At 32.8% G+C, this 21,148-nt stretch overlaps 1 protein-coding gene across 1 annotated transcript in view; it reads right to left on the bottom strand.

Moving 5' to 3' along the window:
* Window positions 1-21,148, bottom strand: part of LOC145296947 (DNA polymerase alpha catalytic subunit-like) — a 238,723-nt gene that overhangs the window by 200,558 nt on the left and 17,017 nt on the right. Inside the window, exons 4-10 of the mRNA XM_080143167.1 lie at window positions 21,016-21,096; window positions 19,952-20,061; window positions 18,225-18,346; window positions 12,084-12,358; window positions 11,312-11,384; window positions 6,927-7,114; window positions 6,242-6,354 (exon numbers count right to left, since the gene is read on the bottom strand). Of these exons, the coding sequence (XP_079999293.1) occupies window positions 6,242-6,354; window positions 6,927-7,114; window positions 11,312-11,384; window positions 12,084-12,358; window positions 18,225-18,346; window positions 19,952-20,061; window positions 21,016-21,096 (962 nt within the window). The remainder of the gene's footprint in view (window positions 1-6,241; window positions 6,355-6,926; window positions 7,115-11,311; window positions 11,385-12,083; window positions 12,359-18,224; window positions 18,347-19,951; window positions 20,062-21,015; window positions 21,097-21,148) is intronic.

Below are 21,148 nucleotides of genomic sequence, written 5' to 3'. Positions count from 1 at the left end.
CTCCAATTGCTAGTTTGTAGTGTTTGGTTTGGTTGTTTTATAGTGGATTTTATCATTTTTATTCCCTGTCCTGTAGAGCATGAATGAGTTTTGCAATAGGAGAGGGAAAAGGTTAAAGTATTAATGTTTGGTACATTTTAAGATGGGAAACCAGTCAGGAAATTTGAGAGATAGAAAGAGAAAGGGGAAATGGGAAGAAGGAAAAGGGGGAAAAGGTGGGTTGTTTTTGTTTTAGATTTGCAGAACATAATAAAGTTTTGCAAAAGGAAGTAGAAAAACGAAAAGCATCAACGTTAGGTGCATTTCGTCTCAAGACAGCCTGATCTGGTAGCACCATATTTTTTTTAATTAAGTTGAATTCTAAATAAGAACCTACCTTTTTTATCAAACTACAATATCAGAAATAACACGGACAAAAAGAGGATTCCTGATTGGTTGATATTACTTCCACCGAAGACAGGGACTGCACCTTTGGCAGGAATTTACTTAAAGAACTTCAAAGCATCAAAAATTTTTTAAAATGTGTCTCCGTATCATTGGACATAACTAAACGTCCTTTAAATCGTCTAGTCAACTACGGTATTAACGACAAACTCAATTATGAACCCTTGAGTTGGTGGAAATTAACCACCTAAAATTATTATTCCAGTCAATGGAAATTGTAAAACCAAAAAATTAATTATCAAACTGTGTTTTTTATTTGTGTATTTTTTTAATGAACTATTCACAAGATTCGACCTTGAATCCCACTTACATGTCAACAAACGACATCACTACCCGGCCTGAATCAGCAGCTAAATTAGTTCACTTTGATTTAGCAAGACAAACACAGAATGGAGGAAACACCCAGCAGGTAAGTCCTTGTTATTATCTCGGGTTATTTCTGGCAAAGAGGGCGATAGCTGTGTTAGTTAATTTCTCACAAATTATTTGGATTAATCAAACTATTCTCATCATTGTTATTTTTCTTACGGTGGCTGAGTCCATTAAAGGGTGGTTCCATTACAACAGTTAGTAAACAGGAAAAGTTTCAGACAAGGGTCACAGAATTGACCCTACTTAACCATGTAAATGAAAATATATCACTAGAAAACTTCATGCAAAATATATTTTTTTTTAAAATTATTCAGACTACAATTCTCATCTTATTTTAACGCTTTGGTCAGTATAACCTTCAACCTTTTTCAGGCGCATATTTTAAAAATTGCAAATCAACTATTTTTTTTACAAGGTAGTCACCACTTATCAAGGCCTGGAAGCCACTCGGGATAAGGTTATTGCGTGTACAGTAATCAATGGGATAGTATCATAGTAATCGTTAGTATTGGAGATTCAATAGTGTCTTACTTAAGGGGACGGTTCATCAGGAATGTGTTTATGTTGGACTTGAAGACATCCAGGTTGTAGTCAGGTGGGAAACAGGCAAATAAAAGAGTTTCACAGGCGTAAGAAAGGAATCTACGTTTTGGTTTTGGCACAGATAAAGAGTGGGGACAATTTTTGGCAGCGGTTTCAGCTAGACAGGTGTTTATCGTGAAAGATTGGTGAGGGGGGGGGACGAGGGATTAGAGCTCAGATGAGCACTTGCCATAGAAGTAACGATAAAACAGGCTCGCAACGTGGGAGAGAGGTAGCAGGGAAAAGAAAAGAAGTCTATTTTGTACTCTGTCAAGGCAGGATAGGCTGTTTTTAGCAGCTCCTGCCCAGATGTGGCAACAGTACTCCATCCTTGGACGTACTTGGCTTTTATATAGATAGAGAATTGCATCAGTAGTGAGATATCTTCTGGAGCAGTAGAAGGATCCTACCATTTTTCTAGCGACCTTGGCAACTGACTTTATGTATGTGTTCCATTTCAGGTCAGGAGTAAAGGTCAAGCCCAAAACATGGAGCTTCTCCTAGACAAGAGCCATCCATTTCAATTGATGCCAGATGGGGATCAGAGCGTTGATGATGTAAAGATAGGAGTTTGGTTTTAGATGCATTAAAGGTAACCAGCCACCTCTTCCTCCCACTGTACCATGCGCTCTAGATCAGAGGAGAGAGAATCAGAGAGAACTTTGTCATTTACGGTCTTAGATGTGTTGCCAAAGATGGTCGTGTCATCAGTATAGATGTCAACGAATGATTTAAGTATGTGTTTTGGGAGATCATTGATGTAGATCAGGAAGAGAGTTAGGCGCAGAATGGACCCAAGGGACTCCAGCATTAATACTGTGGGTCTCTGATTTCTGCCCATCAACCACTACTCTTATGAGCCTACCAGAGAGAAATGATTTAATGATTGAGGAAACATTTCCAGTTATACCATAGCTGGAAATCTTGTGAAGTAGGCCCTTATGCCATACCTTATTGAAGGCCTTTGATATGTCAAGAGCAATTGCCCTAGAAAGGAAGCCTTTGTTGAGAGATTCACTAATCCTATGAGATATAACCGTTAGCACATCTGTTGTAGATCTGGCAGAACGGAAACCATATTGCATGTCACTAAGAAGGTTATTTCATCTGAGGTGATTGACTACTTCTCTATTTGATATGGATTCCAGCAACTTACTCATGACATAACTATAAGATTTAAGTAAAGATTTTCCAACCGAAATCTCCAATACAGATTTTCAATGTTCCTTTGCAAGGCTTTTACAAATGCTCAAAGCTTCTTTAGAATATATATATATATATTTCTGTAGAAATATATTTTCTTATAATATGTATCAATCCTTATTTAAGAAGCTCAATGTAATTACAGAGTAATATAGAGAATAAATGACAAAAAGTTATATTCCAAAATTCATGATGTTGACCATCTTATAATTTATTCCTTTAATTCAGTTGACTTATACAATTCTTGACAGTATCTGTTTCGTAGCACAAAATCAATCACTTAATTATTATATCAATCAGTGAATCTATTATGCCCTTAACTCATCAGAAGAAATAGCAACTATCAATCTGTCAAAAGGAATTGAAGTGTGATTTGACATGATTAAAATTCGAAAATTGGAAGAGAAGTTGCAAATACCTTTTTTATTATATATATATTAGTCTTGGGACAATTAATCGGAATCAGAATTTGGAAAAATCAGAACTTTTGGAGGTATTGGAATCGGAAAAATTAGAACGTAGTTTCTGATTCTAAAACGATTCTTTTAATTTTTTTTTGATGAAATGAAATGAACAGAAAATTATTTATTTATTAAAAGTCATTTAACATAAAACTAAGGGCCACAGAATCGGTTCTAAATCCCACTACAACATGATTCTCAGAGTCTAATTTATTGCTTTTATTGGTACACTAGTGGAGGTACCTGGCATTGCCCGGGTGTGGAGAGGCAGTGTAGTAAGGAATCACAAGGGTGAAGAGAGGTGTTTAAAAAAAACAAAAGTGGTTAGTAGCGCAGATGTGGAGAAGTTTTTGAAGATATACAAACACACACCCATACAGACACACATTTTGCCTTTTATGTATTAGACTAGCAGGGGGTACTCTGCGTGGCCCGGATGTTTGTAGGTGTGTGTGTGTTGTGTGTGTGTGTATAGATACCACTAGAGTTTCAAACATAAATAAATAGGAAATCCGACTCAGCTTTTCTTTTTCTTTTTTTTTTTTTTGACTCTCGTCACTCATTACTGTTTTTCTTTCTCCCTGTCTTGACACCAGCTTAAAAGTCTCTTGCTTTTGCTCCACTAGATGCTGGTCATAAACAGCTATTTCTTATACATCCATCTTTTTCAACTGCACTCTTTCTTCTGACAGTCCATTCCCACCTTCACTTTACACGTCCATTTCCTTCGGCACCGACTTACTTTCTCCCCGTTCACGTGGTGCCTCCCCCACTTTTTTTCTTCTTCTCATTGCGCAAGCTAGTGCACACTTTCTAATTTTGCACAGGTGCCTTTTTCCGGCTACTAATGTTTTAAAATCCTCGCAAACCAGCAATCTTACAGCTCCTGCTGCTACTTTCCTGCGCACTCATGCGCACTCTGTTACACATCGTTTTTTTGTAATTTTTGGATATTTTGTGCAATAATGAAGAATATATATATATATGTCCCTACTTGGCCTTTTAGCCGATATCAAAGTGTAGTGCTGCACTTCCATTTCTTGTTCTCTTTCCGTGGAGGAGCAGTCCTTCACGACTGAGACAATTTTTTTATTTATGTACCTTTTCTCCACGTTAAACAACGATCCTGGTGTCTAACTCTGTCCCGTGGGGAGGCATTGTAAATAGGTACAATAATGAAGAAAAGCCTGGCATTTCTTAGGGATTTGTTTCAGAACCATTCACCAGCTGAAGTTTTCAAAAAAAAAAACCAAAAAAACTGGAGAGTTACAATTGTAACAAAAGGGAGGTAAATCTGTTCTATCGTTTACCATGCCTCCCCACGGGACAGAGTTAGACACTAGGGTTGTTTTTTAATGTGAAAAAAAAAGGTACAAAAATAAAAAAGTGTCTCAGTTGTAAAGGACTGATCTTCCACCGAAAGTGGATAAATTATCTGTGCAAAAAATTGTATACAAAACAATTTAATCCTATGTACACAACAAAATTTGGTGCACAGTATAGTTTAAAATTTGTATGTTATTATCACTTCTAAAGAAATATAAATAAAGAATTTTTAAAGTGATGAAATTGAAAGCCTTATCGATAAAAAAATATATAAATGTTTAGTGCCCATTACAAATATTCTAAGTTTTAAAAATTCACATGCATTTAAAAACAAAAAATTTTAATTAAAAAAAAAAAATTAAAAAAAAAAAATAAAAAAATCAAATTTTTGTTTCATGAAAATAATGAAATAAATTTTTTTTTTTTAATTCAATCAGAAATAATTTCTTTTAAATTAATGTTTAATGCCATCTATAAAAACTCTATAAAATGTTGATCCTAATGCATGAGTCAATGTTTATCACTTGTTAAAGACAATCTATTCGTACCATACAAAATGCAATATCTGCAAAATATATTTAAATTATTTTCTTTTTAAATTAACAAAGACTATCTTATTGAATAGTTTAAGAAATTACTTAACACAATATGAACATTTGAGAAGTTTGGGAGCATTAGGATTATTGTCTTTATCAATCTTTCACTGAATTACCGCATATACATAGAAAAAAAAAAGATAACTTCACAGGGCCATATCTTCTAAAGTAGGTTAGAAACCCTCACAAATTTTTTTTTTTGAGAAGTTAACAGTCATAATAGATGCTATAAAAAAAATATTATGAAAATTAAAGAGGACATATTTTCTCTAGACTGACCATAAATTACATAGGTAAAAAATTGATGATTTTGGGGACATGCTTTTGGGTAAGCAAAATTTTATTTTCTACAAGGTATGGAGTTAAAATAATTAAGTATTCGGATTCTACAGTCCCTAAATGCCCTTCCTACCAAATTTCAGAAATATTGAATAAGTGGAAGTATTTTTTTTTTAATTTTATAAAACACTGAAATTCTGTGACGTTTCGCGGCATAAATTTAGAACCAAAATATGCACATTTTATACCCCCCCCCTAAAATCCGAACAGTAAGGTTTAGGACCAAATTGGCAAATTTTCCTAACTTAATGAAGGGGAATATTTGTGCCAAATTTCAAGTAATTCGGTGTCGGTGGGTGTAATGGCCTGGTGAATTGACATGGAATGATCATAAAGATAAAATTGCTTGTTTTAAGAATGAAGAAAAATCAAATTAAGGGCTTCAAATTGGAAAGAAATAGTGAAGCGAAAGATAAAAAGAAGCCAAACAAGGAAAAAGATGAGAAAAGAAAATCAAAATCTGTTAAAATGTTTTTGATTGTTTATGAGGGTATAACCAATGATTTCAACGGTTGTTTTTATAACCACAGTTATGACACTCAACCAATCAGAAGCTTCAAATGTTATTATAAAAAACAATAAAATTTTGGATTCAATTCAGTTTGCTATCAAACCTCTGTCTCGAAATGACTAAATCTTGACTACATTGATACTTCCCCGCCATCTTTGTTACTAAGAATTACTCAACACTCAAAATTGTGACTGCATTGATTCTTTGCTGATTTGATTTACTCAACATAATATCTCAACACTTAACATGAAATGGACGATCCCGTTGGGATTTGTTTTTTTTTACTGATATATAAATAAATATAAGCAGATGTGGACGAGTTTTTAACAGATGAACTTTTTTTTTTATTTCATTACAGATACAATTGCTTGCTTTAAGAACTAAGAAAAATAAAATATGTTACTTACTGCAGCTCTCGGTAAAACACGGATTCTTCGTTCAATGTTTTTGACACTCACGCAACAACTTACGTAGTTCTTTACACTTTCAAACCAAACTTTGCCAAAAAGATAAACAATGCCTGGAAATTGTAAAGAAATAAAAAAAAAAAATGGATGAAAAAGTATGAAAGGTTAAAAATAACGTATAAAAGAGGAAAAAGACAAATAACTAAAAATTAATAGAAAAGAAAAATAATAAAAACTGAAAAGACACAGAATAAAGACAGACAGAATAAAGACAGATAGAAAATAAAAGATAAAAAAATTATAGGGATAGAAAAAAAGATAAAAAAATGAAGAAAAAAATGCTCAAAAGATAAAATCCATAGAAAACAGATAACAAACAAAATTTAAAAAAAAAAGAAAGAAAAAAAGCATTCATTAGACCCAGGAAAAGGATAAAATCAATAAAAAACAGATAAAGAAATTTTTTTAAAAAGGAAAAAAAAAAATTCTCAGAAAGGTTGTCTTAAACAATTAAGAGTGTAAAGTTTGAAAATACTCCACTTGAGTAAACAGATATTTTTTTTTCAATTAATTTTTGGAGGATTTCTAAGTTCAAAAACAATAATATTTATGTTCAATTTTAAAGATCTTGTGAAGCATTGTCGTGAAAAAAGTGTGTATGAATGATCAGAAAAGCCAACCTTACCTTTTTGATTGAAAAAATCTTCATAAGCATCCAGCCAATAGAATCGCAGGACCTTGTCCCCATTTTGGTTTGTGGTTAGCGGCAACTGGGAAGCATCAACCTGTACATCAGTCACAGTCGGTTCTCCAGGAGAATCATCTTTGTTCTTCCTGATCGTTTCCCAACCACTTTCAAGACATTCAACAGCACTATTTACGCAAGAAAAAAAATACATGAATTAGTTCTGGTTTTGATTTGTATATACTTCTTTGGATTTCATTTTTTTTAATTAAAACAAAATTTTTTTTTTTTTTTTTTACCCTCATGAAGCAGACTATTATAATTACTATCACAGCTTTGAACAAAAACCTCTGGTGCTTCTTTAAATTGGTAATCTTGTAAACCAACGCATTTCAGGTAAAAACATTCTTACGTACTTACGTGTCATGGAAAAATTGATATAAATTCCAAAATTTACGAAAAATCGTCCAACAGAATAATAATCACAAGTAAAAATAGAATTTATCGTTTTATCGTATGCTTTAATGTGAAAGAGTTGTGCGACCAATTCGGTATGACAGACAAGGGAGATAACCATGACTTAAACTGACTTCGGGGTCTACCATCTTTAAACAAGATATCTGGGAATGTAATTTTAGCAGATTTTTTTTTTTATTTAAAATAATTTCCGCATGTCATCTATTGGATCATTTTTCATCATTTTTATATTTTGGAGTTTATATCAATCATCATTTCGGGCTCGACCGGCACCTGACAACAATGCCATAATATGCCGAGCACAGTTAAAAATGCTCAGAAGTTCAATCAAATAACAATATATCTACATAGACATGATTGGTTATTGAGTTTAACGGCATATCAACCATCGTTGGATCATTTTATGATGAAACCTTACATATGTTTTGCAGTAGATAGATTTGTGCATTAAATAATTTTGCAAGTGTACGTTTTTGTAAACAATCGTTTCTATTTAAACCATAGATGCAGTTTTGAATTGTACCTTCCCCTTTTGGCCAAGATCAAGGTGTGGTATCTGTTCTTCAGATGCTGCACTTCCATTTCTTGTTCTCTTTTGGTGGAGGAGCAGTCCTTCACGACTGAGACAATTTTTATTTTTGTACCTTTTCTCCACGTTAAAAACACGACCCTGGTTTCTAACTCTGTCCCGTGGGGAGGCATTGTAAATAGGTACTATAAGTCAGTGTGAACCTGGGAGTAATGATAAGTTCGGGATAACTGCACATTTTTTACAGCTAACAATTCAGTCCTCATCACTGAATGCAATTTTGTGGCATACCCAAGCGAATTGGGGGGGGGGGGGACCGCTTGTAAAGTTGGGAAATATCATAATTAAAACAGCAATTTCAAGTCAATCTTAATTTACAATATGTATTCAATATTTTTTCGGGATAACGGGAAAACAGTTCATTTGCTGTAATTTTCTTTATTTTTGTTTTTAAAATAGGGAGAATTCTGGACAAGGACCCCACTTTTTGCTGATATATTTCCAAGTTGTTGACGTAATATTGCACAAGAAAAATAAAATCACAACTCTATGGACTTTTATCCAGTTATGACCAATAGAATGAGAGCATGCTACATCCCCCAGAAGTTAAATAAACGATTCCATTCAAAATTCCATGCAGATTCCTTAGTATGTCAAGATTATACAGATTATACAGAGGTTACATCAGCCAAAACATTCAAGATATGAATAATCTAAAAATAAATAAATTTCACCTATCTGTTTAAATGTATGTATGTATGTATGTGTGTATGTATGTCTGGTTAAAACTTTCAACAGAGGCAGCGAATTTTCACGAGATCGGTATCGTTTTGAAGCTCAACCCTTCGGACAACAAATATCGACAAATTGGCTAAAAACATTAATTCCTTCACCCTCAACTGGGCACTTTTCTACAAGGAGGGAGTCGCTTTTTTTGTCGATATTTTTGAAAATCATTCTCTCTTTTCAATTGACAAGCCTTAATTTAGACCTTCACCATTTCTAGTTTGGTGATGGATGCAACGGCAAAGACATCACGGTTTTTTGGGGGTTTTTTCACGTTCTTTTCCTTCTTCGTAGTACGGGTTTGAACCTGTCTGCCTACTATCACTTTTTTTTTTTTTTTAATTTCTTTTTTTTGCTCAACACGTACCTCTAAACACCCGGACAACGCCGGGCACCTAGGCTAGTCTAAAAACAAATATGAAATCATGTGTAAATGATAGTTTCTATTCGAATGACAGATGAGTACTATCACACCTCTGGGTCACAGTGGTGACTAAGGAGTAACTCCCAAATTGGTTAGATCTAACATACTTCCTAATTGCTGGTGTAGCGCTACTGGGAGCAGTTAGAAGGTAAATCAGTTCCTTCGCTTTTTTTCTCTTATGCCTATAAATTATTTATTAATTTGATTTCAATGAATTTATTTTTATACTTTCATAAACATATATTTATTATATAAATTCCATAAAAAAAACTTATTTTGAAAATTTAAAAAAAAACTTTTATTTTTATAATTTCATAAATATACATTTCTTATAAAATTTCAAATAAAACTTTTTTTTTTAATTTTCTTATTAAAAGTGCAAATAAAGACTAATTGTTTTTTTTGTTTTTTTTTTACAAGATCACCACTTATCAAGGCCCGGAAGCCACTCAGGGATAAGGGTTATTGCATGTACAGTACGTTGTACGTTAGTGTTGAGATTTCATAAAGTGTCTACTTAAGGGGGCGGTTCATCAGGAATTTGTATTTGTTTACGTTGGATTTGAAGACATCCAAGTTGTAGTCAGGTGGGAAACAGGCAGACGGAACAGAGTTCCACTTGCGTACTGTTCTAAGAAAGAAGCTTTGTTCATGGAATCTACATCTTGATTTAGGCACAGATAGAGAGTGGGGGAAAATTTTTGACAGTGGCTTCAGCTAGACGGGTGTTTTTCGTAAAAGATTGGCGAGGGGGGACCAGAGATTGGATCTCAGACGAGCACCTGCCATGGAAATAACGGTAAAACAAAGACAGGCTCGCAACGTCTCTTCTGTGGGAGAGAGGTTGCAGGGAAGAGAAAAGGGCATCCCCCATTAAGCCACGAAGTCTATTTTGTACTCTGTCAAGGCAGGATAGGCATTTTTAGCAGCTCCTGTCCAGATATGGCAGCAGTATTCCATCCTTGGACGTACTTGGCTTTTATATAGATAGTGTTATTTTTATCTTTTTATAATTTTGTCAATTTTTATGATATATTTTTTCAATGATGTTTTTTTTGTCTATTTTATTTCAATAAATCGCTTCACAATTGCTTTTTGTCTATTTTATTTCAATAAATCGCTTCACAATTGCTTAAGAAACTGATTTGTCTTCTCACCACTTCTGGTAGCACTATGCCAGAAATTATGAAGTACATTAGTTGACTATAACCCCCAAATTTGGTTTTGATTGTTTTGTTTTATGGCATATCAACCATTTCTGGGTTATTTAATGCCAAATCCGGTCATTTTAGTAAAAGATTTTATGATTCAAGTCTTTAATATCTTCAAATATTTTTTCATGGTGTTTGGTTTGGTTTGGTTGTTCTGTAGAAGAAAATTTTTGTTTTTTTATTGGCTTTGTAGAACATGACCGAGTTTTGCAAAAAGAAAGGTCTCAAATTTTGGCTTCATCATCAGATGTAATTTTTTGTCAAAGATGATTGGGTAAGAAAGCTTGAGTAGTTGATAGGGTTGGAAAATAGGGTAGGCAGAACAAAAGTATACGGGGTTGGGAAAAATGAATTTTGGGTGATAGAGTAAAAAGACCACTACTTTGCTCAAGCTAAAACCACATTCAACAATTTCCTCCACTTTCTATCTGTGCCTAAATCTAAACATGGATTCCATGAACAAAGCTCCTTTTTTAGAACTGCTCGCCTGTGGAACTCTCTTTCGTTGGCCTGCTTTCCAGCTGATAACAATATGGTTGTTTTCAAGTCCAACGTAAACAAATTCTTGATGAACCATCCTCTTACATAATCAAATTATACCAAATTTCTACTACTAACGATTACTATGCTATTATTCCAATGGCTATCACACATTCATTAATTCTTATCCTTGAATGGCCTCCGAACCTTGATAAGTGGTGATGCTTTTGTAAAAATACTATTCACACTACGGACGAATTTCTATATAACCCAGAGATGAAATCATAATAGTTACTACCTCTCCAGACCAGAATGGACATAGCCAGAATGGTAATTCTTGATTCTTCAAAAATCCCAAACTTTAACGTAATACCCAAGACTATTCTTTTAGAAAAAAAATTTTTTGCTGAAAACAAACTTTTTGTAATCATTTTAAGAAATATAAAAATGATAAATTTTTTAATGTTGAAAAACTAACATTTTCTTTGGAGTTTTCTCCTCTTCGACATCTTCATCAAAATCAATATCAGTCAGATCCATGTTGGTTTTGTCTAGAAAAAAATAATAAAATCATCATAGTTTTTATTAAGCAATATACTACAGAGTTGAAACTAATACCGGTTACATACATTTTAAAACAAAACAAAATCCGACTATAGTTGCCATCTAACATATATGATTAACTTAACGGATTTTCAAAATGCAGTCCAAATAAAATATAAGCTGACAAATCAAATTTTCATTTGTTATTGTCATGCCATGATATTGATAATATTGCACTTAGCTATACTTTATTTCCAAAATTAATTAGTTTGTCTCAATTGACTGAAAATATCAAACATTTTGAAATAATCATATAAAACTCAATAAGGGAGATAACTCATTGTAAAATAAGAGTTGTCTACCTTAAGTTAAAAAATGTGCAAACAAATAAAAGTTAAAAAATAAAAATGAGTTCACTGAATCCTGGCCAACACCAGGTAATTAGAGCTGGTGTATATATATATATATATATAATGAATAAATTACTAGCTTTTAACACAAAATGCACTTACTTTTATCTTTTTAAAAAAATTATTTGAAATTGGCTTAAAATAAAAGATAGAAAATAAAAACTAAAAGACAGAAAATAAAAGACAGAAATTAAATGATAGAAGAATCTGGCAAAAGACAAGTTAAAAAGAAAAATTAAGATGAAAGACTTTCCAACGCCAGATTGGTGCATCCTGTGATTGAATAAAAATAAAAACCTGCTTCATTTTCTTCCATTTCTTCCATTTGTATATTTTCTTTCTCAATTTTGTTTCCATTGGATTTTTCTTTAACGTCCTTTTGAGCACACTTTCCGATCGGAATGGCTACGTATTCCATTTCTTCTTCAGGTGTTTCCCGCCTGGGTTTTTTTGCAGCTGGAAGAACGGGTTCATCAGCATAATCTTGCTCGCAAACAATCTTCCGCGGTTTCAACGAGATTTTGGGTTTGGTCGGTGTAACAGCGCTCACATTGAACGGGTTTCGATTAACCCTAAAAATTTTTAAAAAAATAATATACAGTAAAACCTCTAAATATGAAATTAATTGGTTTCGTATCTTAAAATTTTCATTCCCTGAAAATCGTCTAATCCATTCCAGGTCCTATGAGAACACTCATTAAAGTTTATAATAAGGGAAAACCAGTCTGAAGCCATAGTTAATACTTTCATTTTCTATTTATTTTTTACTTTTCTTTGATATCAAAATATAAAATTTTTTAAAATTACAGATAAATGTACAATAAAAAAAATGAAATGGAAAAATTTCAGATAAATGTACGATAAAAATTAAAACAGAAAATCTTTCTTCAATTTATGTTCTATATTCTAAAAATGTGGTAAAAATTGTAATGCGTACATTAATTTTTTAACTTTCAAAATAAACTTTTTGGGGTTCAAACAAAAACATTTTTGCATCACGTTTCATAAGTTGAAAACCTTGTAAAGCAATCCATCTAGAGGTTCCACTATATTTAAAAATACATATGGACATAATTACAACAGAAAAAAAAAAGCATAGCATCTCATGAATTTCAAAATTTTTTTTTTTTTTTTTTACACTTAAAATTCCTGAAACAAGAAGCAAACTACCCACATCAGTTGTTGGCTACTGAACTGTTGCATCATTTAAAACCTTTTCCAAAGTTTGACATTACACTAGATGCTTTGGTTTTGAATAAGAAAAAAAAATTATTGACAGCTTTCTTGAAATCATTGATTCAAAATGGCAACCTTACATAAAATTATGCATTGACCTGATGATACTCAGATGGAGCAATGTCAAGATGAATGGGTGGATGTGGCATAACAGCAACACAGTCTAACTCTTCCAACTTGTTGCTGTACTTTCTGGTAGTATAAAGCTTTGCATTATCCTGTTGAACAAAACTTTGGTACTGTTTTACAAGATTATTGTAGATATTATCAAGTTGCTCGTCGTAGTGATAGGACAATTCCAATATTTTCCCCCCAGATTCCGATACATTTCGTTTTAAATTACCAATTCAGATTATTTTAAAATCTCTTAATACATAGTTGTGGATTTGTTTTGTTTTCTTTTTAATTATTTTCTTTGATTTCTTTGTTCAGAACAAGAAAAAGTTGTTAACATTCAAAGTGTTGTGGAATGGAGAGCGAGATCTTTTCTGTTATTTTTTTAAGTCATTAGATATTTGAAAAGATATGCAATTTCTGTTCTTTTTGGAATGAATATGGCCGTTATAATTCAAATGTTGGATGCAAAATTGAAATGAAATAAGTGTTTCTTTGTTTTAATTATTTGTTGATGGATTATCTATATAGTAATACCCGAGTACCATGTGTCACGGTTTTCAGATTATAAATTATTCGATCAGGAGATCCTATTTATTAAAAAGGAGGATAGAAGCCGATAACATACTATGAACATTACATTACTATATACAGATACGCTAATTTAATGTTTGTTATCATCATCTATTCATGCTTGATCATCAAAGACGCAATGTAAAAAAAAAAAATTAATTTAAAAAATGATGTCGTTATCGGCCCTTACGTGAAACTAAAATATACATTCTTGGTCTTCTGGCTAGAATTCAAAGGTATACCTGTTCTGTTTAAAGATTGTATATAGAGACGCTAATTTAATGTTCGTAGTACATTTTCACCTTTTATCCTCCTTCTCTCACTGAAGACGCAATGTTAAAAAAAAAAATTTAATGTAAAAGAAAATGAGGTCGCTTTTTGGCCATACATGAAAGTAAAATATATCATCTTGGTCTTCTGGCTAGGATCCAAGGGTAGTATCTGTTCTGTCTAACAATAATATAATAGTGTGGGGTTTCCATACACGCTGGGCGTCCATATAATGAAAATATGTCACAAACTCCTAAACCGTAATAATCAGATATATTCCGACACTACATTATTACAGATTACTTATATAAATACTTTTACAGTTTTAACAAAAGGGATACAATAATATTGTGGGGTCTCCATTCATGCTGAACGTCCACAAAATACCCAGCAGCAATATATTACATATGAAAGATGCTACAGTGAAATTTCCACAGGTTCTGCTAGTATACATATTACTTATGCGGTATAAATAAGTTAACCTGTGTCTAAAATTACGTTCTGTTCTTGTGATATAAGTTCATTGAATAAAAGAGATAAATTGTACAAACCTCCATGTTGTTTAATTATTTTTAAGCTTGCAATAAGTGCTGATTCAAGAAATCTTTGTCGAGATCTATTTAGAATGAATTTGGTGAGTTTAGCTTTTTTGTTCAGAAATAGAACAAAGACATTCTTTTCGAGCTACAAACAAAACGAGTATATTTTCAAATATTATACTGGTATTTTATTTTCTTCAGATTAATCACCCCGAGGAAGTCTCGAGATATAGACAACAATATATACTGGTGCATATAGATACAATTATTATTTCAGTAAGGAAGATAGATCAAAAGGAATATAAAAGCTCTTTATGCCTAGGCATTTCGAAGTCTAATGCTTGTCATTAGAAGAGATGAGAGGGTGCTAGGTAACAAATAAGGAATGTGAGATCTAGCGGTAGACAAATTAGGCGTGAAACATTAGGATATCTTGTAAAATGTAGAGCGGGAGGACAGCAAGGGGAGCATTGAAATAATGGTAGGATTATAATTAATCAGAATGGGTTTATTGCACATCTGAAGTTATTGCATCATATAGGATTAGACGGTATGCCATGATACTATAGGGGATATAATAAGGCTCTAAAGGGTATGAAATATGTCGACGTATACGATTACAGTAAAGGATAAAATAACTAATAGAAGTAGAGATAAAATCAATTAATAAATAATGATAAGATAATATCTATAATATAAATCTCACTTGTCTGTTTCAATGTATCTATGTTTGTATGTCTGCCTAAAACTTTTGACAGAGGCGACGGATTTTCACGAGATTGGTATCGTTTTGAAGCTCGACCCTTCGGACCACAAATATCAAAAAATTGGCTAAATAAATTAATTCCCTCACCCTGAACTGGACACTTTTGTACAGGGAGGGGGTCGCTTTTTTTGCCGGTATTTTCGAAAGTCATCCAGTCTTTTCAATTGACTAGTTGCTTAATTTAAACATTTGTCACTTCCAGTTTGGTGATGGACACAACAGCAAAAGACATCACTTTTTTTTTCCTCTATGTTCTTTTCCTCCTTTGCAGTACAGGTTCAAGCCTGCCTTGCCTACTACTTTTTTTTTTTTTTTTTTTTTTTTTTTTTCCTCAACACACACTTTTAAACACCCCGGCAATGCCAGGCACCCAGGCTAGTTATAACGGTGAACGCTCCAAAAAACTCCAAGCACTTGTACCCCCTCGACGTAAATACCCCTGACAAGCAGCTAAATCCCACCCCTTCACAGTAGAGATCCCTAGATGTAAGAGAGCCTTTTACTCCAGTAGTTTCTTCCCCAGAACTGCTAGACTTTGGAATTCCATTCCAGGTTCCTGCTTCCCACTGTTCTGACATGCAGAAGTTCAAGTGTAACGTGAACCGACATCTTGCTGCCTAACTCCCCACATAGTACCCCTGTAACTTATGTCCCTGATAGTAGCCCCCTACATCAAAGTGGCAATGTGCCTTGTTTGGGGTGAAAATGTAATTTAAAAAAAAAAAAAAAAAAAAAATGAAGGTGGAATATAATAAATGGAAATAAGAGTATAAAAAATATGAAGCGATATAAAATAAAGTACAAAATAATAACAATAGTAATATCAACAATAATAATAACAATAATAATAATGATGTTAAAAAAAAAAAAAAAGCAGAAAAGAGATAAGGCATAAATAGATAAGAAAAAGGGGAGGAGAGGAAGAGAAAGGCGACAGAGAATTTCCAGTAGCTTTACTTTACTCTCTCCCTCTCTCTCCATGCTATTCTATACTCTGCTCATCATTCTTTCCCCTCTTCCTCCCTCCTCCTCTCTTTCTTAATAATTCACCTCTCCTGCTAAGTGGTTAGGATTAGGGTGACTTCCATGTAAAAAAAAAAAAACTTGTCTATGTTTTGGAATTTATCTCAGTTTTTCAACTCTAAGATATTTTCTCTGATTTTTTTTTATTCATTTATTGTGCAGAATGACTCTTCTTGGTATTATTCTAACTTTTTGTACATATGGTCTATCTAAAAAGGAATATTAATGCATTGATTTCTGGATTTTTACTCGATTCTTCAATGAGACATTTTATCGCTCCTTACCTCATGCGATCTCATTAAAATCTTGGACATCTTTGAAAAAGAGATTAATTGATTTAAAAGCAAAGGAGTTTTCTAACAAAAATCTTGGGACTATGTTAGAGAATGGAGAGAGAGGGGGGGGGAGATGGTGAATTATAGTGTAGACACGTTGACAGGAAGTTAAGATCAGCTGATTTGATTGCGTGCGAGTCATATGATCAGGTTAGCTGAATCGATGAGATTTGATTTGGACTTAGAACCGAACGGACGGCTTCGCCGTTGTCTCCTCCCCTTCGCTGGGGGTGGGGAACGACGCTGACGTGGTAGAAATAAGACCTAGAAGAAGAAAACAACACAGGCTAAATTCACTTTCCACCTTCTGCAAGACATCAGGGAAAGTGAATTAAACTATAGAACAGATTTCTTGTCTTGGTGTGAAATAAATCTTTGTCCCCAAAAACAGGTATCAAGTCTCCCTCCCAGACGAGAATTTCCAGATGGACCAACAAAGAAGCAGAGGTATGTGAAAATGCATGTCCCACACATATTCACACTTAACAGCATATGAACATATGTAATAGGAAGACCATTCGATGATCACACACACACACAACGTAACAATCCTTTATAAATAGACATGTTTTAATATATCATCTCCATTCCAATTTCAACCAATATACAACAAACTCTCAGTTATGATACGACAACGTAACAAACACTCATTTAGTGTCCGTTGACCAGTTCGCATCGACGATGTGATATCGAACCTGGGGTGATAAATACGTGGAAGCGGGTCCTGAAATTGGAATGGAGATTTCGTGTCAAGAAAAAAAAAAAGACAAGAAAAACACATAAAACACAATGAAATGTCTGGAAAAAAAAACAAAGAACAATAGAAAAAAAAGCAATACACACGTACAACCTTTTCACGAAGAAAGAAAAGGACATTCATTTTTTTAACATCTAACATATAACTGATAAAATCGAAATATCTTTTGATACAAGTCACGAATTTAACCTAGTTTAAAAAGAACAAAAATACAGAAAATCTTTATAATGTATGTACCTGTCACAGAACAAAAATTCCATATTCCAAAAATCACATAAATTGATCAAGTAATTTTTTTAAACTAAGAAAATTAAATTTTATGACAAAGTTAGGCATTATGTTTTGATCTGCCATATTTAATAAAGAGGAAACAACTAAATGTGAACTACTAAGATCAAAATCAGCCATGTAATAGCTAACAATTAACTATTAAAATTGTTAAAAATCATTAAAAAAATTATCTTCTTAATTAAATAAACTAGTTGATCAATTTACATGATTTTTAGTATATGACATTTTCGTTCTGTGATGGGGATATATATCAGAAAGATTTTTCTGTATTTTTTTTTATTTATTTTTAATTAGGTTGAATTCTGGACACGAATGCATTTTTGCAATTATAAGCAAAAATAATCAAAGTCAAGGGGAATAACTCATATTTTTAATTGAAGAATATAAATAAGTTTTCTTTTAAAATATAAAAATTTCTTTTTCTGTACAAATCATTTTAGTTTTTGATTTAAATTACAAAAATGTATAAAAAAGAACAAAAACTGAAATAACGTCACTGCATCCTGGCCAGCTCTGAGTAAATATAAATCTTACTTTTTTCCCGTTAAGACTGGAGTAGTTTTCTTGGGAGGTGCCAAATGCAAGTTAGTAGGTCCTTGGTGAATTTCACCCATGATGTCAGAAAGGAGGTCATCTTCTTGAATGCTAACATCTTTCTGAAAAAAATAAAAGAAGAATTTAATAATGCTTTCCTTTGTTCATGCTTTGATTCAAATATAATCATGCAATTCAGTTTGGCATGCGCACAGAAGTCTATTAATTTTCAGCTATTATTCATCTAACAATGCAGATATTAATGGAGATTAAAATAAGGGAATTTACAAAATCTCTATCAGGTAGGTATATATATATAAGTGAAAGCGTCTATGTGTGTGTGTCTGTGTACATTTCCCTACGCAATAACTCTGTCAATTTTAAGCCTACAGATTCGAAATTTCATATACAGGGTACTGAGATTTGGGAAAATCGATGTGATTGGTTTTCGGAAAAAAATTTGGCGATTAAGGGGTCAAAGTTCAACAATTTGACCTTTGAGAACTCTACCAAACTCCTCCTACAATTTTCGGTCTAAACACGTGAAATTTTAGATATAGATTCCTTGGACATGGATCTAACTTAATAACTTTATTTGAGCCTTAAACAATAAATTTTAAGTGGTCATAATAGGGGTCAAAGTTAAAAAAATTGAACTTTTTTTTTTTGTTTTGCTCAGCATACACCTTAAAACACCCGGGCAACGCCAGGCACCCATGCTAGTATATATATATATATATATATATATATATATATATATATATATATATATATAGACACACACACATACATACTGATCAAAATTATGGAGCACCTATAAAAAACTTGGATAATAGTTTAACCCTACGCATTTAAAGGTTAAGAATTGTCCAGTGAACAGTTGAGAACAAATGTAAAATATTAACGGTAGATTTTGTATTTAAAGCCTCTTTCCAGAGTTTAAGCTGAGTTTCATACTAAATTCATTCCAATATTCAAAATGATTCATTGTCATACCAAAAGTTGTTTGTTTTATTTTTCAGGTAATATTTGATTCCTGCCAGTGTTATAATAGTATATTTAATTGGAAATGCCGCCAAAGAAAAAAAAAAACAAATTCGGACAGAGACAATGAGGTCTATAAAAATAATATGAATGCAAACATTAGTCAAGGATCTATTCTGGGCCAAAATTTCTTCCTCATCTTCATTAACATTCTTTCAAATCATATTCCGAGATCATTTGCTAATAAGTTTGGATATTACTACCACCGCAGAAAGTCCTTAACTCCTGATGCAATCTTCTATCTCTAAATGAGTTCAATTTAAAATGAACAGTAGATAGTTATGAAACTAATATATAAAATTATCTTGTTGGATTTTCCATGCTAAACCTAAATATCTGACAAATCAGTATTTGATTCTTAGCAATTTTTTTCCTTTTTATGCTACAAGTGTAATTCGCTTCAGTTTCTTTTCAAAAATAATTGTTCAAACAAAGAAAATAACAATGGAAACATTATTAAACAATGACCTAAAAATCTCAAAATATAACAAATAATTCCTTCTATTTAAACTTATAAAAAGGATCTATTTCCCTTACATATTGGGTGAGGAGGGGGTTATCTAATTTATATATATATATATTTTTTAAGTCCAACTAAAATTACATTGATGAATCATGGGCTATACCAGATAGAGACAGCTAGTTATGAAATAAAATTAAAGAAAGTTTCACACAAATCTCACCTCTTTCTTTTTCCGACTGGACAAATCTAAAAACATGTTACGGATGTTCTTTTTCGGTTTCCGCTCAGGATGATGGATGTTCCGATTCTTTTTGGTGGTGGACTTTTTGTCTGAAGTTTTAGAAATTCAAAGCATTTTATTTTATTTCACATTTTAATGACTTAATGCTGACACACATGTGCGACATATCGGAATTCAATGGATAATGTGAGAAAATGGGTTTCAAGTTTATTTTATCAGTTTTTCTCTCCTAAGCATTTTTTTATTTTTGTAAATATATAAAAATGTGCATTAATGATTGAAGAAGGAGAAAGGAGAAAAGAAGGGAAAGAGAGAGAGTAGGAAGAAAAGAAAAAGAAAAATGACTAACATATGTGACAAATCATAACTACAAAGAGCATCAGATTGTTTTATAAATCATGACATGTGTGATCTACTCATGGTTAAAACCAATGTCAGATCGCATCGTCAGTCATGATCTAATATGCGTGATCTACTCATGGTTAAAACCAATGTCAGATCACATCGTCAGTCGTGACCTAATATCTGTGATCTACTCATGGTTAAAACCAATGTCAGATCACATCGTCAGTCATGATCTAATATGAGTGATCTACTCATGGTTAAAACCAATGTCAGATCACATCGTCAGTCGTGATCTAATATGTGTGATCTACTCATGGTTAAAACCAATGTCAGATCACATCGTCAGTCGTGACCTAATATCTGTGATCTACTCATGGTTAAAACCAATGTCAGATCACATCGTCAGTCGTGACCTAATATGTGTGATCTACTCATGGTTAAAACCAATGTCAGATCACATCGTCAGTCCTGACCTAATATGTGTGATCTACTCATGATTAAAACCAATGTCAGATCGCATCGTCAGTCGTGACCTAATTTGTGTGACCTACTGATGGCTCAAACCAATGTTAGATCGCATCGTCAGTCGTGACCTAATGTATGATTAAGTAAGGGGCTCAAAACACTGTCAGATCATCATAAGGTTTTTCATTGCAAAAAAAAAAAAAAAAAAAAAAAAAGAGAAAAAGTTTGTTTACCTTTACCGTTGACAAACGTATCGTCATCATCAAGATCATCATCAAAAACCTCACGTCCGTCTTCCACGTAACCGACTCCATCTGTTTAAAAATAAAATATCACATTATTGTCATTTTTGCATACTATCATTGC

The sequence above is a fragment of the Euprymna scolopes genome, chromosome 17 (assembly GCF_053919585.1).
Source record: "Euprymna scolopes isolate OS-2025 chromosome 17, ASM5391958v1, whole genome shotgun sequence".
Classification (NCBI taxonomy): domain Eukaryota; kingdom Metazoa; phylum Mollusca; class Cephalopoda; order Sepiida; family Sepiolidae; genus Euprymna; species Euprymna scolopes.
The sequence above is the reverse complement of the archived record's forward strand: the minus strand, read 5'-3'. Positions and strand labels throughout refer to the sequence as shown.